This window comes from Oncorhynchus clarkii, chromosome 2 (genome assembly GCF_045791955.1).
Source record: "Oncorhynchus clarkii lewisi isolate Uvic-CL-2024 chromosome 2, UVic_Ocla_1.0, whole genome shotgun sequence".
Lineage (NCBI taxonomy): Eukaryota > Metazoa > Chordata > Actinopteri > Salmoniformes > Salmonidae > Oncorhynchus > Oncorhynchus clarkii.
In genome coordinates, this window is record NC_092148.1 from 57,228,679 (window position 1) to 57,255,935 (window position 27,257).

The 27,257-nt window shown below is 40.7% G+C and overlaps 1 protein-coding gene across 1 annotated transcript in view; it reads left to right on the forward strand.

Moving 5' to 3' along the window:
- The window catches only part of LOC139370403 (A disintegrin and metalloproteinase with thrombospondin motifs 20-like), a 134,844-nt gene that overhangs the window by 85,370 nt on the left and 22,217 nt on the right, over positions 1-27,257 (forward strand). Inside the window, exons 26-28 of the mRNA XM_071109858.1 lie at positions 185-346; positions 949-1,125; positions 23,737-23,904. Of these exons, the coding sequence (XP_070965959.1) occupies positions 185-346; positions 949-1,125; positions 23,737-23,904 (507 nt within the window). The remainder of the gene's footprint in view (positions 1-184; positions 347-948; positions 1,126-23,736; positions 23,905-27,257) is intronic.

Genomic DNA, 27,257 nt, shown 5'->3' on the forward strand with positions numbered 1-27,257 from the left:
AGTCTACTTTAACTCCACAGTCTACTGTCACTCCACAGTCTACTGTAACTCCACAGTCTACTGTCACTCCACAGTGTACTGTAACTCCACAGCTGGCTTTGGTTTACATTGCAGCTGGTCTGTACAAAGTTGTCTGTGTATGTTTCCCCTCGGTCTGTAACACACACTCTGTGCCCGTCCATAGTGCTCCAGTACGTGTGCGGGGGGCTTCCAGAGGAGGGTGGTGGTGTGTCAGGATGCGGAGGGTCGCAGCACCAGCCACTGTGACCAGAGGGTCAAACCTGCCGAGTCCAAGAACTGCGACTCAGGACCCTGCCCTCTGTGGAACTACGGTGTCTGGGGAGAGGTCAGTACACAGGCAGTACAAGGACTATGTGCATCCCTTTCCTGCAGTCTAATGACCTCGTGGCCTCATGGGTGGAATGTTATTAATATTTCATACTTAGTTTTTATTTATTTTTTACACTGACAATCTGGTGTTTCTATGTCAAACGGATTTGTTATATTTCAGTCTTCTGTGATGTATATAAATTGTAGTATTGTGATGCAAACTCAAAATATTATACATTCAACTCTATATCTGACATGGTCTTCTTTTTTGTAAGTCCATAGCCATGTGTGTGAGGTGTATACTTTTGTTAAAAAAAATATTTGTTTAGGACTTCCAAGAAACACTCTGTGTGACCCTGATTTAGCCCACTGCAGTAAAAGGTTATTAAGCAGATCTGCTTCTGTTAAGCGACGCTACAACAATACAGTCCACTTCTAAACTACAGATACCCATTTCAGACTCCTGGGCGTGAGTCAAATAGTCTAAAGTCACTTCCTTTCCTCTGCACCTCTTCATCATCTAATCCTGCCCTGAAAGAAGATATATTGACATACTGTACTTAGGAGCCTGCTGAATACTCAGTGACCCCTCCCTCATCTTCCCTTGTGTCCTCTCAGTGTACCCAGACGTGTGGTGGAGGCAGGAGGACGCGCCAGGTGGTATGCCAACGGCCCAACGGTCAAAGACTCAACGACCACAACTGTGACATCCTGGACAAGCCTCCTGACGTGGAGCAGTGTAACCTGGACCTGTGCCCGGGCAGCGCATCCTGGCACCGCCGACCATGGAAGCCGGTACGATAGTACTTCCTCTTCCCTAACTCCCCCTTGACTTCCTCCTTCACTGGGGCGCGTCACCGTGAGTAGACATGGGGGTGTACTTAAATTACAGCGAGTATACTTATGGCCGTCCGCTAGCGACTAACAGCTAGAGGCTAGCGGCTAGCTTACTGTGTTTTAGGAGTTCTGTAGGAGAGTTAATGGAGCGCTAGCATCAACGCTAGGCTACGTTAGCCCCAGCCCACCCACACTGGGCCCTGCAGTGGTATGGTGCTGATTAGAAACAAGGGAGAGGGAGAACACACACAGAATGCTACTCCACATTGGGAATCATCAGAAACACATGGTTCCCATTTGGAACTTAGGCTCCAAATAAAACTATAAATTAGAAGGACAATGTTGTCCAACAATGCCATATATTTGTAGAGGCGAATTAATAACTCAAGATATATTTATTTCATATGTGAAGCACATTTTTTTGTTGTTGTGATTGCTGTCTCACCCTGTAACCGAAGTACACAAGTGTATATTTGTGTATAAGAGTTTTTAATATTATTACTTTATCAAACGGCAACAAATGACTGTTACTGTGTTTTGTGTGTGTCTTTGTACAGTGTGATTTTATTTTTAGTGGCTAGGTTTCATAACTGAATATGATATTTCATATTTCTACTGGTGCTTTTCGGTCTGATCCTTTAAGTCTCATGAACAATGACAGTTTGTACAGAGAAACATATTTTAAAAACAACAGTATGTTTTGTTAGTATTTTTTACGTTATGAAAATAGTTTTTTTTTTTTTAAAGACTCATAAATTAAGGATGAAATGCAGTTTTCAAAAGTGTCATGTCTCTTAGAATGTTATATTGAAGATGTTTTCACAGTTCTACCATCCCTGTGTAATCCTCGTGCGGTTAACATTTTTACTCATTAACTGCCAATGAGTTATAAATCACAAAATGTAAAAACAGTAACTATAGGACACTATAGATCGAGATATAACCATTTATTTTAGGATTACATTTGAATTGGCAGATGTTTGAAATGCTTAGACAAATACTGTTACTGAAATAGGAAGAAAGCTATAATGCCCGTGCCAGGCAAATATCAGGTGTGTTAAGTCATGTTAACTAGTACTGTAGCTACAACGGCTAGGCGCTCACCTTCTCCACTTCAGGGAACGCAAAACTGAACATCGTACAGGGATCACTGGTTCGGCAAAACCCTCAACATCACCTCAGAATATACTCTCACCCTCACCAGTACACATGTTGTACATTTCCTGTCTTCTCGTAAGTGTGTTAATTGGTCATAGTGGCACAAACGATTTGAACGTTTGCCTTGTATGGTGAGCACTTTGTCTCTACTGTAAAACTACACTAAAGTAAAGGAGAATTTTACATCAAAATGCTGTTTACAGTTGGGTTTCTATAGAAACACCAGTCGGCCATTTTGATGTCAGAGAATTTGTCATTTTTTCTTTACCTGTGATTAGTTGACTGTAGGGGCTCTTAACAGACTGACAGAACAGTAGGTTGGCCAATATGTTCAGAACGAGTCACTTTAAAAATGGTTTTATTGTAGAACTTATTCATAGGTCATATAGCTGATATATTTATCTAGTTTACAGTGCATTTGGAAAGTATTCTGCCCCATTTATTTTTTCTACATTTTGTTACGTTACAGCCTTATTCTTAAATGGATTAAATGTATTTTTTTACCCTTATCAATCTACACACAATATCCCATAATGACAAAGCAAAAACTGTTTTTTAGACATTTTTGCAAATGTATATTAAAATGAAATCATATTTACATAAGTATTGAGACCCTTTACTCAGTTCTTTGTTGAAGCACTTTTGGAAGCGATTACAGCCTCTTGGGTATGACGCTACAAGCTTTGCACACCTGTATTTTGGGAGTTTCTCCCATTCTTCTCTGCAGATCCTCTCAAACTCTGTCAGGTTGGATGGGGAGCATCGATTCACAGCTATTTTCAGGTCAGAGATGTTCAAGTCCGGGCTCTCAAGGACATTCAAAGACTAGTCCCGAAGCCACTCCTGCATTGTCTTGGCTGTGTGCTTAGGGTCGTTGTCCTTTTGGAAGGTCCTCTGGAGCAGGTTTTCATCAAGGATCTCTCTGTACTTTGCTCTGTTCTTCTTTCACTCGATCCTGACTAGTCTCCCAGTTCCAGCCGCTGAGAAACATCCCCACAGCATGATGCTACCACCACCATGCTTCACCGTAGGGATTGTGCCAGATTTCTTCCAGATGTGATGCTTGGCATTCAGGCGAAAGCGTTCAATCTTAGCATCATCAGACCAGGGAATCTTGTTTCTCATGGTCTGAGAGTCTTTTAGGTGGCTTCTGGCAAACTCCAAGCGGGTTGTCATGTGCCTTTTACTGAGGAGTAGTTATGTCTGGCCACTTTTACCATAAAGACCTGATTGTTGGAGTGCTGCAGAGATAGGTGAACCTTCCAGAAGGTCAACCATCTCCACAGAGGAACTCTGGAGCTCTGTCCGAGTGACCATCGGGTTCTTCTGACAGATTGCTCAGTTTGGCTGGGCGGCCAGCTCTTGGAAGAGTCTTGGTGTTTCCAAATTTCTTCCATTTAAGAATGATGGAAGCCACTGTGTTCTTGAGGACATTCAATGCTGCAGACATTTTTTGGTACCCTTCCCCAGATCTGTGCCTCGACACAATCCTGTCTCGGAGCTCTAAGGACAATTCCTTCAACCTCATGGCTTGATTCTTGCTCTGACATTCACTGTCAAATGTGGGACCTTATATAGACAGGTGTGCCTTTCCAAATCAATTGAATTTTCAACAGGTGGACTCCAATCAAGTTGTAGAAACATCTCAAGGATGACCAATGCAAATGGGATGCACCTGAGCTCAATTTTGAGTATCATAGCAAAGTGTCTGAATACTTATGAATTAGGTATTTCAGTTTTTTTAGCAGTTTTTTTAGCAAAAAATGCTTAACCTGTTTTCGCTTTGTCATTATGGGGTATTGTGTGTAGATTGCTAAAAGAAAATATATAATTTCATACATTTTAGAGTAAGGATGTAACGTAACAAAATGTGGAAAGAGGGAAGGGTGTGAATACTTCCCAAAGGCCCTGTATGTTAATACAGTAGCAAGATGAATGCAGTCTATTATGGTGCACAAACATCAAACTATGCAATCCAGTTTTTAAAGCTCTACAATTTCATTGTAGATGAACTTCCTGTAGATGTGGCTTTCATCTTAATTCAAGTCTGATAGCTCAAAATATACAACTAACTGAATTGGCATCTGCAAATCTCAAACCAACTGAAGCACACAAATACCTCTCTCATGATATTGTAGTCATTTGTTGCTGTTTCACTTTTTCTGGGGCCAGTTTTTATATGTCTGAAGGATCTTTCAAATGAAACGTATTTATTTGTTTACAATAGTTTATTTATTGTTGCAGCTTTTAATGTTTTATTTGTTTCAGTTTAGATGTATGTAACGCTTGGGTTGAACTATCTGTCATAACCTTCGTAGTGCTGTCGTGAACCTGGCCTGGCATCCGATAACTGCTCCATACATTTCAAAACAATTCATGGCCAACTACTACATCTTTCTTGATGGCTAGCCAGCCAGTCGTCATATATTATATTTGATGTCCTACGACCACAGGAGGCTGCTGAGGGGAAGACGGCTCATAATAATGGCCAGAACGGAGCAAATGGAGTGGCATCAAACACCTGTAAAACCACGTGTTTGATGTATTTGATACCATTCCACTGATTCTGCTCCAGTCATTACAATGAGCCCGTCCTCCCTAACTTAGGAGCCGCCAACCTCCTGTGCCTACGACAGTATAAAAAAATACTAAGTGAAACATGATTTCACAAGGTGTCATGTGTGATAGCAAGGTGAAGTCTTTCTGACACATAGTTCATTTGAAGTGTTACCAAAATGGCTCTGTGTTTGTGTTGACTGTAAGCTCTCCTGTGAGGTCCACTCTGGGCTCTCTTGTCCTCTTCCTCCTTCCGTCCCAAGACATTCGCTCCATCCAAGACTCCTACTCCGCCTCGCCAGCCCAGTCGCCACCTCGCGGCTCCCAACTTTTTTACCCAAGGTGCTTAGTGGGCCAACAGTGCTTTGCTTCTTTTTTTGTGTGTGTTCAAATGTTATTCATCTTTTTCTATTTATTTCATTCACATGCGAAAATACATAAACATGTTGAACTAGCTTTTCCAACTGTAAAGAATATTAAAGAAACATAACGGTTGTGACATTTGTGTTGTTTTTCCATGTAGTATCATGCTGTGATACTTGGCAAGTGTTGCATTCTTTGGCAATAATAGTTGCTCCATAACTTCAAAGTCATATTGTTGAGCATGTACTTTCTATGCTCATCGTAGTATAGAAAATAGCATCATAGGTGCTCTGTGTGCTTATCTGATTTGAGTTTTTACCAAATAAGTTCTAAAAGATGTACTACACTCAGCAAAAAGTACTGAGACCTAAAGGCCTACATGTGAAGCAAGCTGAACCCCCGCCCAAAAGTTGTACACAGGCTAACTTCAGACACAAACTTAAAGATAACTGTTTTGGTTGAATTATATCCCTATGGCAATTCATACAAAATATATAATGCAATATTTGTTGATAGAAAGGAATTAATCAATGTCAATCATGTCCTTTTAAAAAAATATATAAAATCCATTGCCTGACCTCCTGATGTCTCTGTACACCTCATCAAGATCCAACAATCTGAGCTTTTCTGAATAGCATAAAAGTGTGCTTTCTAACGTAGCATAAACAGCATATATTAAAACCCACACTAAATAATATTGGTCCATTAGTTGCATGTGTGGTAATCCTTACATGCATATGACTGACGCGCTGCAGACAACTACCCAAATGTCTATATCTGATTGGAACCAAGCCTATTCAATCTCTTGACATAAACATATTACCATAAACACTTCAAACACTTACATAGATTCAGTCCTCAAAAATTGTTGTTCCATATTCATAGCAATGGTCACTGTCTGCTTAGAAGTATATTGTGGTATCATTGGGATCAATATCATCTAGCCGGTCATAAACTATACTGCTTAGCCTAACTGCTTGTGAATACATACTGTACAGTATTCCTGTCTGTTTGTATGCCTCCTTGAGGTTATAGAACTGTACTGTTCACCGTAAGCCTATAGTGATGGCTCGGTTGATAGTAGTTCAGTTTGTGGTCCTTGGTATTTGACCAACCATTGACCTCACTCCCCTTGGGCAGTCTTATCTAATGATCAGAAACGCTAGCCATCTTTTTGGGACATGCTTGTTATAAATATGGTCTGTACAATTTCTACCTGTAATTTCTTTTGGTTATTTCCACCCCTGTCACATAGTGTAAAACGGACTGCAGCCTTTATTCATATCGTTATTATATATTTTTGTACATAATTGTATTTAGAAAACACTCAAGAGAAGACATCCTGACTCCAAATCAAACTTTGGCACAGGCTGGCACATCTGTTTACAATTGTAATAATAGGGCTCTCTCCGTAATGCCTTTGGCTGGAGACCAACCGAGTATTCAGTTTTACTACAACAATAATTGGTATAAATCGATGTTGGCAAGCTTGTTATATTTGAAGAGGTCCCAAATTGAAACCTGAAAAAAGTGTTTATAGAATATTGTTGATGGATTAATTAATGTGTGCCTTTTCTTCTGTTGTATTTTAGCATGCTTCCACATATAGAGGAGGGTATTTTAACAGGACAAATAAAAGAAGCAGAGCCAATACCTCAGCTAATGTTTTTACCTTTTTATACTGGCCTCTAATAGCCATGTATCTATAATACATTTTTAGCTTATACAAATGACATTTTTTAGGGTGTACAAATGCTATCCCCCATCCCAACTTGTAAGCAGTCTGCTAAGCTATGCAATAGTAACTTAGACCATTTTTCATACAAAATAACCCATACAGCAACAGGGAAGTCAGTGTATGAGCGTAAACATAAATCTGAAACCCTGAGGTAATTATTTGACTAAACGGTTCAGTGACAGAGTGAATCACGCATAACATTTACATAAGATGAATTTAAACAAGATGAAAGTTTAGATTCCTTTTCTGTGAAATGTCGTGTTGAAAGAAAGTCCTGTATCAAGTGGTGTCCTGTTGAGACGCCACGTTTATTAGAGCCTTATGGTCTGTCTGGTGAGCGAGAGGAAATAGCATGGCGTTGGAGCTTTCGGATTTCCTGAAATACTTTTTGTGGTTGGCATAATTGAACCTTACCTTACTTTCAGGGGTGGCCCTTCACTTTTTTTATTTTATTTTTCACATTTATTTGTATTTATCCTTTGTTTATACAGGTTTTTCTCATTGAGATATGAAAAATATATTTTTCAAGAGAGACCTGGTCAGTTATCTCAAATAATGTTGTACTTTATTAAGCTATGGTAACGACTTGTGTTTTCGCAGTGATTAGCGTTTTCAATCATTGAGACAGTATTCGGTAACAAACAGTCATGAATGAGTTAGATGCTGGACTACAGATGGCTCCATATGGAATTCCTGTAGCCTTTGTGGCTATGTATATACAGTATGTTGCCATGCTTCACAAAGGGGTTTGTTTTCTCAAGTGGCAGTTGTATGGGTTAAACCTCGTCATGGACTTACCTGGCGAGATAATTAGGGTGTCTCGTGGCATTCAGTGGTTCGTGGCAGTCGTGGCAGTCAGGGTTTATCCAATTTAACCATCAAGTCATGTAAGCATTAACTGATACCGAAGAGAATGACTCACCAAAGACTGAAAATCATAGAAATTTATTGCACAGATTTTGGTGGTCAAACAGTTTATGAACAGTAAAGTTCCACACAAAACAGATTAGCAACAATGTAAACATTTTAAGTAATGATGATTGTTTTAAAAACCGTTTGCAAAAGAAATTGTGTGAAGCAACATTAACCAACAATAATGCAGTGTGTGATGAATTGGCAAACATTTGAGTAATTTATGCCTATTTTGTTGCTAATGAAAACCATTTCCTGCTGTGAGTGAGGGTTCCCAAGGAGAGCAATCTAGGTTGGAGAGATCGCATTGGTTCAAATGAAATCCACATGCACAACATAGACATACTTGACTTGTGGCCTGAGGCCACTTGCAGACAAATTCCCCAAACCTGTCACCCTGGGGTCAGATGGTCATGACATCATTGAGCTTGTGTTTCCTGATCCAGCCCATATGCCAGTCTAGCAACTGGAACTAGCTAGGACCTGGAGACTCCGAGGTTCCCTCGGCCCCAGTTCTTCAAGCATGGTTCTTGTCATAGCTTAGGTTTGAAACCAGAGCAGGTGGCTAATGTTACATTTGGGCCCTTTGGGGATTGTTTATTTGATGTTAAATCAAACCAAATGATGCAATTCATTAGTTGTATTGGTCAATAGTTGATTGCTGTGTCTTGTAGATTTTGGCTCGCCAGGAGGCTGAAGCCTTTGGAGACACCAAACCAGATGCTGCTTTCAGATGTTTTCTGAGGCAACATCTTTGGACATGAGTAGAGCTTTGACAGCAGCAGTAAAGTCTGTATCAGAAGGCCAAAGAGTTGGGAAAACATGGAGAATAACATATATATTGGAAGAAGAGAAATAGAGAAGTTTTTTTATTTTTTAAGTTTCTCCATTATTCAATTTCCTGTCTGCTTCAAATCAAAGACATGTGATTTTGGCGTGGGATTTCATTCCAAAACAACTGTAATAATAGCATGATGCTCTTCGCCAACATTGATGTGTCCAAGCTTTTCTTTCTTCCAATTTATTGCAATTTAGAGAGCAATTAAATTATGCTGCCAGGCCTCAATAGAAACAAATGACCAACAAAAGACATGTCTTGCATACAAAGATTGATTTGTTTTTATCCCAGACTGACTAGCAAAACAAGCATATCTTGACATGTTTGACTGAAAGAGAAATAGACACGATATTTATATGTTACATGTGGAGAGTAAATATTAAACATCAATGGTGGAGAAAGTATTTTATGTAAACCAGTGACCCTACTTTCTTTATGGACATCTGCCATTGAGCACGGTCGACGTCATATAGTCGTGATATATAGTCGGCTCTACTGTATGTGGCCTAGTCCTCTGAATTCACTCATATAGACATAACCGCTAATGCAGTCTCAGTGAGGGAGGGTGATGACATAAAATGGCCCAAATCTTTGAGAGCAGGCGTTTCCTCGCAACCACAAAGAATCTCTGGATACAGAGCAGAGAAAGGGGAGAAGGAGCAAGAGAGCGGAAGTGACTAGATTAGGCAGATATTTGTTTCGCTGGCGTTTCAGCTGAGGATGAAATCAGGGGGATAAAATGAGAGATGTAGGGTAAAGATCTGGAAGCGTTTAACCCAGGCTTTCCCTGGCTCTTCTAATGATCGGGAACAGGTCCCCTCTGAAGAGCGCCTGCTTTTTCTCAACTGGGATTGCAACACATCTGAGAGAAGGTCGCTAAAAGCTTATGGGGTGGTGAATCCTCTCTGAAATTGGACTTAAATGCATGTTCCTCTCACCTCGTCTTTCCCGGAGACGTGATGGGATGATTCAAGTTGGGGTCTGTTGGTGGCTATCAGGTTGATGTACTGTACCTTGGGAGTTGGACTGTATTAAACTCACTCTTTTTTTTCTCTTTCAAACTTGGTTTAGTGGGAAAGAGTTTGATGGATGAAGTGTCCTAGAAGAGCATGGTAACCTACTCAAAGTAACAGATCTCCCTTGAAAGTAGGGCTTATCACGTTTCACCTCACATCTTACCATAGGCACTCGACACCTCTGCTTTCTGATGTGGACTCAGTGTATTACCCTTTATACAATAGACGTCAGTGTATTACCCTTCATACAATAGACGTCAGTGTATTACCCTTTATATGAAGTTTACATTGCGCAACGTTCAGTTCTCCTCCCATATCGTCCTACAGCGTTGTATTCGCCCGAGTAGCGAAGCCCATTTCAAAGGCTCTAGGTTCTTAAAAATATACAGTGCTGAAGTCTGTGAGGCAGCCATTGGTGGGCAAATATTATATCTGATGTGTTCCAAACACAGGATTAATAGTTTTCTTTTGACTTTGTAGTCACTGCTATTATGAAAAAAACATACATTTTACTGTTGAGGACACAGTCATTCTTCAGGTTAAAAAACACTTTTTGAGTCCGCTGAGCCCAGCTGCAGACTGAACTTTGTTGCACATCTTCAAAGACTGCTGTAGTGGGGGTAGATGGAATCAAAAGGAGATAGCATAGCAGGCTTAGTAAACACACCAGCGACACACAACAACATCACTCCCATAACGCCCCCATAAAAGCTAGCGGTGTAAACAGAGTGTTCATCTTAGAGGAATGTGTTAATGAGACACACAAAGACCAGGTGTTGACGTTCAACCACCTCTAAAGTACAAAGACCTCTAACAACAATGGGATCGTCCCACGATGAACATGCAACACTTTCACATTTTTCTTGTCTATTTGAGAGAGGGAAATGTCACCCTTTGACTGAAAACTGGACTGTAGCTTTTTGGTTGAAACGCAAGGTAAACGTCGTTGGTTTTTTGCGGTTTAATTCCATTATCAGGACCAGGACGAACCAGGCCAAAAAAGAATGCGAGCTTGGCTGTGAAAGCGCTCCTTCTCTTTGGCCTGGGAGCTCGTCTCTACAATAAATTAGGCTAGAGTTTGGGGTTTTGGCAGACCTAAAGTAAACCGGCGTTGAGTAAGAATAATTGGCTGGATGGAATTTGGAAGGATAGAATTTGCCAGAAATAGGGACCCTTGGAGATCCTGCGCTAAAATGTCAATTTAGAACCTCACGCCTGTTCCGTCTTTTTAGTGTGGCTGTCAGAAATCAGGTTCACTCCCATAGCCTGGCATAACTTTACGAGACAGCAGTGGTTTGCTCAATTGAGCACCAATGGATTTTTTCTGGAATGGAACATGGAAATGGAAATTGTTTCCAGGTGAATGTTTGGACAGGCTGAAAAACTGGTTGTTTTTTGTCATTCCAAAAGTTGACTTATGGTTGCTCAGTTTCTGTCCCGAGTGGTGTTGACTTAAAAAGGGAATTGTGTTGGGAAAACTAAATATGCCCTCTCTTTGGGTTGTTTATTTGAGTTTCTGAGCATGGCAGAGGCAGTTTGGCAACATCGGAACATTACACATTTGATTTTAGTTGACTATTTTAATTTTCCATCACAAGCAGCCTGAAGCTCCTGTAGTGGACATTTTGTTAACTTTGTTAACACAGAGCTAGACTTGTTTAGACATTGCAATATTCTTTTCAATCATCATTACCCTGACAGTGAACTCCTTGGTGATCCCAACATGACTGTAGGTGGGTCATACCACACAATTAACTTGGTATCATGGTGAAAAAAAAGTTGTATTTCACCTCATTTTAACATTCTGAAGAGCACATGGTCAACTTAATAGAAACATGTTTTCCTATCCCAAGAACTTAAATAAGAAAACTGACTATTAGGTCTCTGCAGTAAATCGCATTTTACTATATACCGGATTGGATTTTTACTTTTCCTTACATAACGTTTTTTTCAATGTTTGGTTTGTTGGCCTCCCGAGTGGCGCAGCATTCTAAGGCACTGCCGTGCTTGAGGCGTCACTACAGACCCGGGTTCGATCCCAGGCTGTCTTGCAGCTGGCCGCTGCTAGGAGACCCATGCGGCGGCCCACAATTGGCCCAACGTCGTCCAAGTTAGGGGAGGGTTTGCCTGGCTGGGATGTCCTTGTCCCATAGCACTTTAGCGATCCCTTGTGGAGGGCCGGGCACATGCACGCTAACTTCGGGTCGGTAGTTGTACGGTGTTTCCTCCGACACATTGGTGCGGCTGGCGACCAGTGTGCCAAGAAACAGTGCGACTTGGCAAGGTCATGTCTCGGAAGACGCATGGCTCTCGACCTTCGCCTCTCCCGAGTCCGTACGGGAGTTGCAGCGATGGAACAAGACTATAACTACCAAAGGGGTAAAAAAATTAAAAATACAATTTTAAAAAGATAATGTTTGGTTTGTTAAATGTAGTGATGAAAAATTATGGCAATCTTCCGTTCTTACCGCCAGTAAGAGACTGCTAACAGGTAAGAACTGCTCATTTCTAGCAACAGATTCGGATGCGCATGTACTTGTGTACGTCAGGTAGTGCCTGTGAGGCAGCGTTGGTGCCGTATATATGCCATGAATCTTGCCTGTGAGGCAGTGCAGGTGCCAAAAGCGCCTTAGTCGACACACCGCCCCTTGTGGCAAAAGTGAATCCATTCAAAATACATGATCATAAAGGATAATAATTGTTCTGATAAAGGAAAAGGTACCTTTTCACAAAATAGGGCGTTTTGAAATTATAGCAAAAGAAAATAGAAAATGCAGAAATGTATGCAAATGCTTTAAATAATCTTTGCTTGAAGTTTGATTGATAAAACAATCAGAAGAGAGAAAGACCCATTAAAACCACTTAGAAGGTAATTGTTAGCAACCTAGGGTCATGCGCTACCCATGGAGCATATAAATAACTTGTATTATTCAAAAACATAAAATACTGTCATACCGTCAAAAATAAGAAAATATTGTGAAATGATATTTTGGCCATATCGCCCAACAATAGTGCCTATTAAGTGCAAAATAAAGTACAAGGGTTAACCGTAACAGTCAAAGGTTTGTACACACCTACTCATTCAAGGGTTTTTCTTTTCTTTTTAATTATTTTCTACCACATTGTCTGTAGAATAATACTGAATAAATCAACACTATAAAATAACACATATGGAATCATGTAGTAACCCAAAAAGCATTAAACAAATCAAAATATATTTTAGATGTTAGATTTTTCCTTGATGACAGATTTGCACACTCTTGGCATTCTCTCAACCAGCTTCAGCTTGAATGCTTTTCCAACCATTTTGAAGGAGTTCCCACATATACTGAGCACTTGTTGGCTGTTTTTCATTCACTCTGCGGTTCAACTCATCCCAAACCATCTCAATTGGGTTGAGTTTGGGTGATTGTGGAGGCCAGGTCATCTGATACAGCACTCCATCACTCTCCTTCTTGGTAAAATAGTCCTTACACAGCCTGGAGGTGTGTTGGGTCATTGTCCTGTTGAAAAACATGTGATATTCCCACTAAGCGCAAACCAGATGGGATGGTGTATCGCTGCAGAATGCTGTGGTAGCCATGGTGGTTAAGTGTGCCTTGAATTCTAAATAAATCAGATAAATAAATCAGGCAAAGCAACCCACACCATCACACCTCTATGCTTCACAGTGGGAACCACACATGCAGATAGGTGACGGATGATCTCCTCGTCTCACAAAGACATGGCTGTTGGAACCAAAAATCTCAAATTTGGACTCATCAGACCAAAGGACAGATTTCCACCAGTCTAATGTCCATTGCTTGTGTTTCTTGGCCCAAACAAGTCTCTTTTTCTTATTGGTGTCCTTTAGTAGTGGTTTCTTTGCAGTAATTAATTCTACCATGAAGGCCTGATTCACAGTCTCCTCTGAACAGTTGATGTTGAGATGTGTCTGTTACTTGAACTCTGAAGCATTTATTTGGGTTGCAATCTGAGGCTGGTAACTCTAATGAACTTATCCTCTGTAGCAGAGGTAACTCTGGGTCTTCCTTTCCTGTGTCGGTCCTCATGAGAGCCAGTTTCATCTTAGCACTTGATGGCGACTGCATTTGAAGAAACTTTCAAAGTTCTTACAATTTTCAGGATTGACTGTCCTTCATGTCTTAAAGTAATGATGGACTGTCATTTCTCTTATTTGAGCTGTTCTTACCATAATATGGACTTGGTCTTTTATCAAATAGGGCTATCTTCTGTGTAACACCCCTACGTTGTCACAACACAACTGATTGGCTCAAATACATTAAGAAGGAAAGAAATTCCACAAATTAACTTTGGAGAAAAAAAGGAATAGTTTCACCATATTAAAACGAGAGTTCAGTTCACTAAACAGGGTTGACCTTAAAATGACGGACAGGTTTTTCCCCCCTTACAATTAATCATTAATGACATGAAATCAATTATAATGTTCAGAAATGGCATTGTCAAAGCAACAAATTAACTAGGGCTTTACAATGATTTATTAAGAGGGTTCAAATCTGCATAAAGGTCACAGGGTGCACCGAGGGACAGCAAGTCTTTGTTCATATACAAAATAATATTTATTGAATTCTCCATGTGGTCTATATTGAAGGGTACTTAATTTAATATACCATGCTTTTAAAATTCAATATTGGTGTACAATTCCTACTAATAATATCGAAGGAAAGCAAAAGGGATTTTTTTTCGTAGAAGGACCCTAATAGAAAAGTCCCTATTTTGACTTTTTTGGTACCTAAATATACAGTGGGGGAAAAAAGTATTTAGTCAGCCACCAATTGTGCAAGTTCTCCCACTTGTAGGATTTTTAATGAATTTATTAGCAAATTTTGGTGGAAAATTAAGTATTTGGTCAATAACAAACAAGCAAGATTTATGGCTCTCATAGACCAAATACTCTTTAAGAAACTCCTCTGTCCTCCACTCGTTACCTGTATTAATGGCACCTGTTTGAACTTGTTATCAGTATAAAAGACACCTGTCCACAACCTCAAACAGTCACACTCCAAACTCCACTATGGCCAAGACCAAAGAACTGTCAAAGGGCACCAGAAACAAAATTGTAGACCTGCACCAGACTGGGAAGACTGAATCTGCAATATGTAAACAGCTTGGTTTGAAGAAATCAACTGTGGGAGCAATTATTAGGAAATGGAAGACATACAAGACCACTGATAATCTTCCTCGATCTGGGGCTCCACGCAAGATCTCACCCCGTGGGGTCAAAATGATTACAAGAACGGTGAGCAAAAATCCCAGAACCACACGGGGGGACCTAGTGAATGACCTGCAGAGAGCTGGGACCAAAGTAACAAAGCCTACCATCAGTAACACACTACGCCACCAGGGACTCAAATCCTGCAGTGCCAGACGTGTCCCCCTGCTTAAGCCAGTACATGTCCAGGCCCGTCTGAAGTTTGCTAGAGAGCATTTGGATGATCCAGAAGAAGATTGGGAGAATGTCATATGGTCAGATGAAACCAACTCGTCGTGTTTGGAGGACAAAAGAATGCTGAGTTGCATCCAAAGAACACCATACCTACTGTGAAGCATGGGGGTGGAAACATCATGCTTTGGGGCTGTTTTTCTGCAAAGGGACCAGGACGACTGATCCGTGTAAAGGAAAGAATGAATGGGGCCATGTATCGTGAGATTTTAAGTGAAAACCTCCTTCCATCAGCAAGGGCATTGAAGATGAAACGTGGCCGAGTCTTTCAGCATGACAATGATCCCAAACACACCACCCGGGCAACGAAGGAGTGGCTTCGTAAGAAGCATTTCAAGGTCCTGGAGTGGCCTAGCCAGTCTCCAGATCTCAACCCCATAGAAAATATTTGGAGGGAGTTGAATGTCCGTGTTGCCCAGCAACAGCCCCAAAACATCACTGCTCTAGAGGAGATCTGCATGGAGGAATGGGCCAAAATACCAGTAACAGTGTGTGAAAACCTTGTGAAGACTTACATAAAACGTTTGACCTCTGTCATTGCCAACAAAGGGTATATAACAAAGTATTGAGAAAATGTTGTTATTGACCAAATACTTATTTTCCACCATAATTTGCAAATAAATTCATAAAAAATCCTACAATGTGATTTTCGGTCATAGTTGAAGTGTACCTATGATGAAAATTACAGGCCTCTCATCTTTTTAAGTGGGAGAACTTGCACAATTGGTGGCTGACTAAATACTTTTTTGACCCACTGTACTTATGTCATTGGTTTGTACCAACTGTTTTGTGAAGGAATCCTATTTGTGAGTTTATACCAGTTAATTTGAATAAATATAACTTACTTACTCATGTAGTAATTATCTAAGGATTTCTGGATGCAAGATTTGGACCGCATTGACCAGGGTTGGATTGGACTGTATTTGTGTTGGTTAGTGTTTCTTCCTATGCATGGAGATGACCAGGCCTGTGTGTGGCTATTTTGGCCATGAGGATGAAAGATCTATGACTCTAACATTCCTCCGCACCACAACGCTCTGCCCTTACCAGCTGTTCCCACGTCGACAACATGTGTGGTTTTGACTTCTGTCTTTGAAACTTCCCTGCTGAAAAGGGCCTTGAACAGTAAAAGCAGCCTGCGATAGCTCACTGGCGTATGTCTTACCCTCTGAGCTCCGCAAACATCTTCTTTTCCCCACAGTGACACTGACAAAGCTGTAATGAGATCATAGTATTACTATCTCTTAGTGTATTTGTTCACTGATATTTCTTGGCCCTGAGGAAATGTGTACATATTGCATTGTTAGGAAGATCATAAACCTTGATTATCTTCAATAAGGCTGAGATGACCATCTTTTTCAAGAAGTTGTTGCCAATTACTATAAAGAGTATTTGGGTATCTGTTTGCCAGAACAGATTGTAATATTCTGGACAATCTTCACACAATCGTGAGTTTGTTCTTCGTTCGGGTCAGCTCTGATCCGCTTTTGAAGAGACAGTGTACTGTCACTATGGTTATCATGTGCTTGGTATTACCAGTCCAGTTGCACTGCGAGCACTCCGCAATGTGATAGGAATTCAGCCTTGGCACTCACATGTTCTGAGAGATGGTATTTGTTAGAACTCGGGAATATAGGATAAATACTAGGGGGAAAAGTCTGCTCCCACACTACAGGTGCTATTAACCCACGTTAAGTCCACCTCTACTAAACATTACACTAGTGGTCTTCAAAATCCACCTGTGAAGTTGAAGGCATAAGACTTCAGTACCAGTAATCTGATCCAGTGTCTGTTCCAATATTACAGTTTTTTTTTTATTACATTATTTCCTTTTTTATGTACTCTTTCAATCTTTACATTTTGTACCACAATTTGAACACTATTTATTGAATTGCACTAAATAGGTACAATTGAAATCGGAAGTTTACATGCACTTTGGTTAGATTCATTAAAACTTGTTTTTCAACCACTCAACCACACATTTCTTGTTAACAAACTATAGTTTTGGCAAGTCGGTTAGGACATCTACGTTGTGCATGACACACTTAATTTTTCCAACAATTGTTTACAGACAGATTATTTCACTTATAATTCACTGTATCACAATTCCAGTGGGTCAGAGGTTTACATACACTAAGTTGACTCTGCCTTCTAAACAGCTTGGAAAATTCCAGAAAATGTCATGGCTTTAGAAGCTTCTGATAGTATAATAATAATATAATAATAATATAATAATTTGAGTCAATTGGAGTGTACCTGTATTTCAAGGCCTACCTTCAAACTCAGTGCCTCTATGCTTGACATCATGGAAAAATCTAAAGAAATCAGCCAAGACCTCCAAAATTGTAGACCTCCACAAGTCTGGTTCATCCTTGGGAGCAATTTCCAAATGCCTGAAGGTGGCACGTTCATTTTTACAAACAATAGTACGCAAGTATAAACACCATGGGACCACGCAGCCGTCATACCGCTCAGGAAGGAGACGCATTCTGTCTCCTGGAGAAAGGACATTGTGAAGATGCTGGAGGAAACAGGTACAAAAGTATCTATATCCACAGTAAAACGGGCCCTATATCGAAGAAGCCACTGCTCCAAAACTGCCATAAAAAAGCCAGACTACGGTTTGCAACTGCACATGGGGACGAAGATCGTACTTTTTGGAGAAATGTCCTCTGGTCTGATGAAACAAAAATAGAACTCTTTGGCCATAATGATCATCGTTATGTTTGGAGGAAAAGGGGGAGGCTTGCAAGCCGAAGAACACCATACCAACCGTGAAGCACGGGGGTGGCAGCATCATGTTGTGGGGGTGCTTTCTGCAGGAGGGACTGGTGCACTTCACAAATAGATGGCATCATGAGGCAGGAAAAGTCTGTGGATATATTGAAGCAACATCTCAAGACATCAGTCAGGAAGTTAAAGCTTGGTCGCAAATGGGTCTTCCAAGTGGACAATGACCCCAAGCATCCTTCCAAAGTTGTGGCAAAAGAGAGGCCTACACCAGCTCTGTCAGGAGGAATGGGCCAAAATTCACCCAACTTATTGTGGGAAGTTTGTGGAAGGCTACCCGAAACGTTTGACCCAAGTTAAACTATTTAAAGGCAATGCTACCAAATACTAATTGAGTGTATGTAAACTTCTGACCCACTGGGAATGTGATGAAAGAAATACAAGTTTCACAATCTTAAAATAAAGTGGCGATCCTAACTGACCTAAGACAGGGAATGTTTACTAGGATTAAATGTCAGGAATTGTGAAAAGCTGAGTTTAAATGTATTTGGCTAAATTGTATGTAAACTTCCGACTTCAACTGTACATCCCTACACTGGTTTTAAGTCAGAGTGGACAGCATGAAATATAAATAAACCATTTCTAAATGCCACACCCTTAGTCCACAACCTAAGTAATTTATTTTGCACATCGAGCTGTATTTTTCAACCCCAAATGAATGGAAAACAGATACTTACGAACATTTGGGAAATTGTTCGGAGCCTTTTGAGGTTTGAAAACATCTGACAAGCTTTTGAAGTGAACTACTAATTTAAAGTTAGTTGTTCTGTAGGGATTTCTCTGTTCTTTTTGTTAAAGTTGCAGATGCTGTGGCATAGGCTGAACAACAGATGACAGTATGATAGGTTACCCAATAGCGTGGTCTCTCAATGCCATTGGCTTACCTGTCCTCTGGGATGGAATGGGCGGGGTCATCCCGCGACTGCAGCCTGCCAATCCTAGACAAAGACATGCTCTTATCAATACCATAGAAAAATTTAAAAGATAACCTGTCCATATATTTGATGCGGGTTACATTTCAATATAGTCTACCGTAGTCCATTAAAGTAACATTTGTGATAATTGTTTTTTTGAAGAATGGCAGCTCTGTCTATTTAACTTCAAGGGCTACATGCTGTTTTCTAGTATATTCTTTATGCCACACAGAATAAACATGAAATAGCTGGATTTGGTTTGGTTTGGCAATCGATTAAGTCAACTGTTCCAGAACCCTTAAACACTAGAAAAGCAGGAAAGCAGTGGAAAGAAGCAGAACAAGCACAAGCAGCTTAGCTGTTAGCTGTTATCACAATGCAGTACATGGTTAAACATCGCCTATGTCTTTCTGCCTAATACATCTCCCGTTCTGGTTGAAAAACGTTGTTAAACAAAACCACAGCTATGTTACTGTGGTCGCTTTCAGGCAACAATCCCATTCTGTCTACTATAGTAATCCATATTATTTCCAGATGAATGTCACTGGCTGATACTAGAATTAACCCACCCAATCATGTGAAACAAATTGCTGTTACAACTTGGGAGGGCAAATCTGTCTTGAGAGAAAGTCATTTTTTCATGCGGATTGTTTTTTCTCTCCAAGAATGTTTTCATAATGATAATATATACAACCTGTAGCAGGAACGTTTTCATAATGATAATATATACAACCTGTAGCAGGAACGTTTTCATAATGATAATATATACAACCAGTAGCAGGAACGTTTTCATAATGATAATATATACAACCTGTAGCAGGAACGTTTTCATAATGATAATATATACAACCTGTAGCAGGAACGTTTTCATAATGATAATATATACAACCTGTAGCAGGAACGTTTTCATAATGATAATATATACAACCTGTAGCAGGAACGTTTTCATAATGATAATATATACAACCTGTAGCAGGAACGTTTTCATAATGATAATATATACAACCTGTAGCAGGAACGTTTTCATAATGATAATATATACAACCTGTAGCAGGAACGTTTTCATAATGATAATATATACAACCTGTAGCAGGAACGTTTTCATAATGATAATATATACAACCAGTAGCAGGAACGTTTTCATAATGATAATATATACAACCTGTAGCAGGAACGTTTTCATAATGATAATATATACAACCTGTAGCAGGAACGTTTTCATAATGATAATATATACAACCTGTAGCAGGAACGTTTTCATAATGATAATATATACAACCAGTAGCAGGAATGTTTTCATAATGATAATATATACAACCAGTAGCAGGAACGTTTTCATAAAGATAATATATACAACCTGTAGCAGGAACGTTTTCATAATGATAATATATACAACCTGTAGCAGGAACGTTTTCATAATGATAATATATACAACCAGTAGCAGGAACGTTTTCATAATGATAATATATACAACCAGTAGCAGGAATGTTTTCATAATGATAATATATACAACCTGTAGCAGGAACGTTTTCATAATGATAATATATACAACCTGTAGCAGGAACGTTTTCATAATGATAATATATACAACCTGTAGCAGGAACGTTTTCATAATGATAATATATACAACCTGTAGCAGGAACGTTTTCATAATGATAATATATACAACCTGTAGCAGGAACGTTTTCATGATGATAATATATACAACCTGTAGCAGGAACGTTTTCATAATGATAATATATACAACCAGTAGCAGGAACGTTTTCATAATGATAATATATACAACCAGTAGCAGGAACGTTTTCATAATGATAATATTTACAACCTGTAGCAGGAACGTTTTCATAATGATAATATATACAACCTGTAGCAGGAACGTTTTCATAATGATAATATATACAACCTGTAGCAGGAACGTTTTCATAATGATAATATATACAACCAGTAGCAGGAACGTTTTCATAATGATAATATATACAACCAGTAGCAGGAATGTTTTCATAATGATAATATATACAACCTGTAGCAGGAACGTTTTCATAATGATAATATATACAACCTGTAGCAGGAACGTTTTCATAATGATAATATATACAACCAGTAGAAGGAACGTTTTCATAATGATAATATATACAACCAGTAGCAGGAACGTTTTCATAATGATAATATTTACAACCTGTAGCAGGAACGTTTTCATAATGATAATATATACAACCTGTAGCAGGAACGTTTTCATAATGATAATATATACAACCAGTAGCAGGAATGTTTTCATAATGATAATATATACAACCAGTAGCAGGAACGTTTTCATAATGATAATATATACAACCAGTAGCAGGAACGTTTTCATAATGATAATATATACAACCAGTAGCAGGAATGTTTTCATAATGATAATATATACAACCTGTAGCAGGAACGTTTTCATAATGATAATATATACAACCTGTAGCAGGAACGTTTTCATAATGATAATATATACAACCTGTAGCAGGAACGTTTTCATAATGATAATATATACAACCTGTAGCAGGAACGTTTATCCAAAGTGACTCACAGTACAGTAAATGCTTACATTTTAGTGGCTAAGGGTTTGTGTTCCATATTCATTTTCTGTGAATGTGACCTTGAGTCCCCCCCCCCCCACCCCATTAATTCTCTATTTTGTTAGAAATTCCCACACTGTAGTCGATACTGTAGTAACATTGCTCTTTGTTAAAAGTTGATAAAAGCAGCAGTGATATCTGTAAAACACATTTTTAATCACATGCCATAATGAAGTAGCACCACTAGTAAAACAATGGATTTCAAACCATTGCATTTAGTCATCCGTGCTCAGTTACTATTCATGCATTACCAGCCTGTAAAACCTTCATCGGTCATATTCATTTGATTTACTCATTTTCAATCACATCTTTTAACCTTAGTATGTTAGTTAGCAGACCAGCAGCTATTCACAGATAAGCCATTTGAGCAGTTGAGTGGAGAGTCGACTTACCTGAGCCAGTGTTGAGTAGAGTGAGCCTGGCAGTGGAGTGCAGAGTGGAGGACACCGTCGGTCCCCTGGGTCCTTGCCCTCCTCCTGCTCTGCTCTCAGAGGTGAAGCTGTCCTCTGGGTCACACGCGCTGTGCCAGTTTTCTGCGCTCCTTGTGCGTTACCCGCCCTGATTAACTAATGGTTGACAGATGAGGCTGCCTGGCTGGGGAGAGGGAGGAGCACGCTGCCATATAGTGTCTTCTCCCCGCAGTTAAACAGGCAGGAGACACAGTTCAGCGGAGGAGTGCGGCCCTTATGGCTCTGCTTTGCTTTCTTCCTCCTGCTTTTTTTCATTTTTCTATTTTTTTCTTCTTCTTCTCTTACAGCAGTAAGGAGGGGCTACCCCCCCCCCCCCCCCCCCCACCCGCTCCCCCCGCCCATACATGTTTGCCTGTCTCTGTTCCTGCCTGAAGTGGAAGGAGTAGTGTTATCATCTCTGAGTGAGCGTGCAGCGGGTATGAGAGTCTGCCACGTTTAGGAGTAGGCAGTCAACGCGGGCACCTTTGATGTCTCCTTGTCACCCGAGCTAAGCCCTGTGTTTAAAATACCTTGGTAATTACACTGTGTACGATGTGTGTGTGCGCGGTGTCGAGCACTGCCCGCACCACAGTAAAGAAGAGAAGAGAGCAGGAGATGCCTCTGTTTGAAGGGGTTACTGGGTACTAGAGTACACTCACCGAGTGTTGCGCAGACGTGTGTCTCTCTGAGTGCTAGAATGCTTCTCCTCCGTTAGTGAAAAAAAACTCCTTCTCCAGATCCTACAGCTCCTGTTGTCCAAAAAAAAGGACCAGCTTTTCTTAGAACTCACTACAGTATGTCTACTTGTCTCAAATACATTTTCCTCAAATAGTTCCATCACAGCACAGTCAGTCCAATATAGTGTACTGTAACCACCACAAGTTTACCATGAGGCCTGACGAAGGAAAATGCATGGCATTTGGTTTGGTGTTATGCAACATTCTAACATCATAATTAAGGGAAAATGCATATTATGTTTATCTGGGCTGTAAAATATGCTAAAGACAAAACAGAGTTCTCCTCGTCTTGTTGCACTCTATTCCAATACCACATTTTGGAGTGGCTTTGTGTAAGGGGGCTCACTCCCTCTCTCACTGAGAGCAGAAATAGTTGGCTCTCTAATTGCTGTCTGGCCTCATGAAGACGCAATAATGTAGAATATTTTAATCTACCAACCGACCGTCATCTCAGGCACGGGGCTTTATGAAGGCTCCGGGTCTGATCAGGGTCTCTGCTTTTTATTCGTTGAGTTGTTTTTTTTCTCTCTGTAGCTTTCCTGAAGCATCGTACAGCTTCTTATTGAAACCAGATGATTGTCTAGCCATATGTATGCATCCTGGTATTTTAGCTCTGTGAGTCTTCTCTCTCTTAAGCTTGTGTGTGTGTCTCTCTCTCTAGTTTGTGCCCTACACTATGTTCAGTGTTTACAGGTTAAAGACGGGACTGCATTCAAACCTGGGTGTTCAGTGGATGCTTTACAGAAATCCATGTCATGATTAGTTTAGCCAAAAGTGGTTTATAGCTTGTTTACTTGGCCACGAGATGCAGCAACAAATCAAGAGCGTTTTTCTCCATCTCATACACTGAATGCATCTATGTTGAGCAAAGCAGTGTGTTGGATACTTCTATACATTTTAGAACATGGCTCCGAGCAGCGGGTATCAGCAATATTTCAACAAATGTCGTTGGAAAAGCTTTCATTAGAACCTCTACACGCACTGCCCCCATTTACATGTTTCTCTCCCTGTCGCTTTCTCTCTAGTGTTCTGTGAGCTGTGGCCGTGGGACCAAGGAGCGGGAGATAGCCTGTGTTTACCCAAACCAAACCCGAATAGAGGAAGATCACTGCAGTCATCTGTCACGTCCCCGGACACAAAAGGCCTGCCGAGCCCGGGGATGCCCCAACTGGAAAGCCAACAGGTGGAGCGAGGTATGTGTTCACGCCACCCCGTCCCCACACACTCTCGAAATACCCCCTGGCCTCTCTAAAGCTAACAATCACCTCTAGCAGCTGGGACACACAACTCAAACACAGATGTAGATGATGTACTGTACTCACTAAGAACCTGTCCTATCACTAAGCAGTTGACATATTCCTCTGTCCTTCCGATGTGAGTTAAACACCACAGGCTGGATTTACATAACTGTTTATGCAATTCACTAGACTTGTATACTTGAGAGAAGAAATGTTATGGGAATACCAAAAAGCTTGTGCTGTGCTTTCTCTTCCTCTTCTGGGGTTGACTAGTTATCAAGACAGGATTGGTTAATTCACCAATGCCTTTCTGGTGCAGCATGCTAGACAACATTTTGAATGTGCAATTCACACTTTTCAAACATCACAAATGCAAGAAGGTACCTACTTTCTACAGACGGACGTCACATTGCACATGGTTCCAGACTTGGACAGCCAGGTTGGCGGTCCAACATAGATAAAAGCATGGTGGTAGAAGAGACATCATCATTCACAAAGCACAGCAGGTTACTGAAGTGCTGGACTGGCTGCAATCAAGACACTTCAGTGCAAAGGGCAGGCGCAGGAGAGACACTTTTTAAAAATATATACAGTGCCTTGCGAAAGTATTCGGCCCCCTTGAACTTTGCAACCTTTTGCCACATTTCAGGCTTCAAACATAAAGATATAAAACTGTATTTTTTTGTGAAGAATCAACAACAAGTGGGACACAATCATGAAGTGGAACAACATTTATGGGATATTTCAAACTTTTTTAACAAATCAAAAACTGAAAAATTGAGAGACTGAATTTTTTTCCCATTCCTCCTTGCTAAACAGCTCGAGCTCAGTGAGGTTGGATGGAGAGCATTTGTGAACAGTAGTTTTCAGTTCTTTCCACAGATTCTCGATTGGATTCAGGTCTGGACTTTGACTTGGCCATTCTAACACCTGGATATGTTTATTTTTGAACCATTCCATTGTAGATTTTGCTTTATGTTTTGGATCATTGTCTTGTTGGAAGACAAATCTCCGTCCCAGTCTCAGGTCTTTTGCAGACTCCATCAGGTTTTCTTCCAGAATGGTCCTGTATTTGGCTCCATCCATCTTCCCATCAATTTTAACCATCTTCCCTGTCCCTGCTGAAGAAAAGCAGGCCCAAACCATGATGCTGCCACCACCATGTTTGACAGTGGGGATGGTGTGTTCAGCTGTGTTGCTTTTACGCCAAACATAACGTTTTGCATTGTTGCCAAAAAAGTTCAATTTTGGTTTCATCTGACCAGAGCACCTTCTTCCACATGTTTGGTGTGTCTCCCAGGTGGCTTGTAGCAAACTTTAAACAACACTTTTTATGGATATCTTTAAGAAATGGCTTTCTTCTTGCCACTCTTCCATAAAGGCCAGATTTGTGCAATATACGACTAATTGTTGTCCTATGGACAGAGTCTCCCACCTCAGCTGTAGATCTCTGCAGTTCATCCAGAGTGATCATGGGCCTCTTGGCTGCATCTCTGATCAGTCTTCTCCTTGTATGAGCTGAAAGTTTAGAGGGACGGCCAGGTCTTGGTAGATTTGCAGTGGTCTGATACTCCTTCCATTTCAATATTATCGCTTGCACAGTGCTCCTTGGGATGTTTAAAGCCTGGGAAATCTTTTTGTATCCAAATCCGGCTTTAAACTTCTTCACAACAGTATCTCGGACCTGCCTGGTGTGTTCCTTGTTCTTCATGATGCTCTCTGCGCTTTTAACGGACCTCTGAGACTATCACAGTGCAGGTGCATTTATACAGAGACTTGATTACACACAGGTGGATTGTATTTATCATCATTAGTCATTTAGGTCAACATTGGATCATTCAGAGATCCTCACTGAACTTCTGGAGAGAGTTTGCTGCACTGAAAGTAAAGGGGCTGAATAATTTAAGAGTTTGATTTGTTAAAAAAGTTTGAAATATCCAATAAATGTCGTTCCACTTCATGATTGTGTCCCACTTGTTGTTGATTCTTCACAAAAAAATACAGTTTTATATCTTTATGTTTGAAGCCTGAAATGTGGCAAAAGGTCGCAAAGTTCAAGGGGGCCGAATACTTTCGCAAGGCACTGTATATATTTTTTCTTCTCCAAGATGGTGTAGCAGTCAGGCGTCTTCGTGTTGTCGTGTGCCGTGTATATATCTTTATATACATTTTTTTTTTCACATATATTTTTTACATTTTTCTTAACCTCAACTTCAACATACTCTCCTGCAACCCGCCTCACCCAATGTGGTATGGATCTGCTATTTTATTTACTTTATAGCCGGTCAACAGCTAACCTTTAGCCCAGACAACTCCTGCCATTCTGCACAGCGTGCGACAACCCAGAGCTTATCGGACTCCTTTTTCTCCATATTTCCGGATTCCTACCGCAAGCGCTGAACCTCTTCACCTGGATCATTGCAGCTAGCTCGCTGCTATCCTGATTGGCTTCTCCTGGCTAACAACCCTGTCCCGAAACAAGAACCAATTAGCCTGGAGCTAGCCTATGCTAAGCCCATCTCCCGGCTAGCTGAAGAGGTCCATCAGCAACTCCTTGGGCTACAATACCTATTCTGCCAATTGGCCTGGACCACTTTTACTGCCGACAAGGAGCCCCGCCGATCCATCACGACTGGACTACCGACGTAATCCGCCCAAGAGGGTTTTTCAACAGGCTCCTCCGTCGCAACGTTCCCTGAATGCCCATCTGCTAGCCTGCTAGCCGCGGCCCGATAGCTGTCTAGAGCATACCAGACTTTTAGCTGAAGTGGTCAATCAAATTCTTGGGCTACTATACGTATTTTGCCAATTGGCCTGGACCCTTTAACTACACAAACCCCTGCTGATCCATCACGACTGGTCTGCTGACGTAACTGCACGAGGGGGCTACAACAGAGTTCTTCCGTTGCAATGTCCGTCTAAGGCCCTTCTGCTATCCCCGGCCCGCTAGCTGTCTGAATCGCCATGTCTCCAGCCCGTCCAGCTACTCATTGGACCTTTTGATCACTCGGCTACGCATACCTCTCCCGAATGTCAATATGCCTTGTCCATTGCTGTTTTGGTTAGTGATTATTGTCTTATTTCACTGTAGAGCCCCCAGCCCTGCTCAATATGCCTCAGCTAACCCTCTTGTCCCACCTCCCACACATGCGGTGACCTCACCTGGTTTAATTGATGTCTCTAGAGACAATACCTCTCATCATCACTCAATGCCTAGGTTTACCTCCACTGTATTTATATCATACCATATCTTTGTCTGTACATTATGCATTGAATCTATTCTACCGCACCCAAAAACCTGCTCCTTT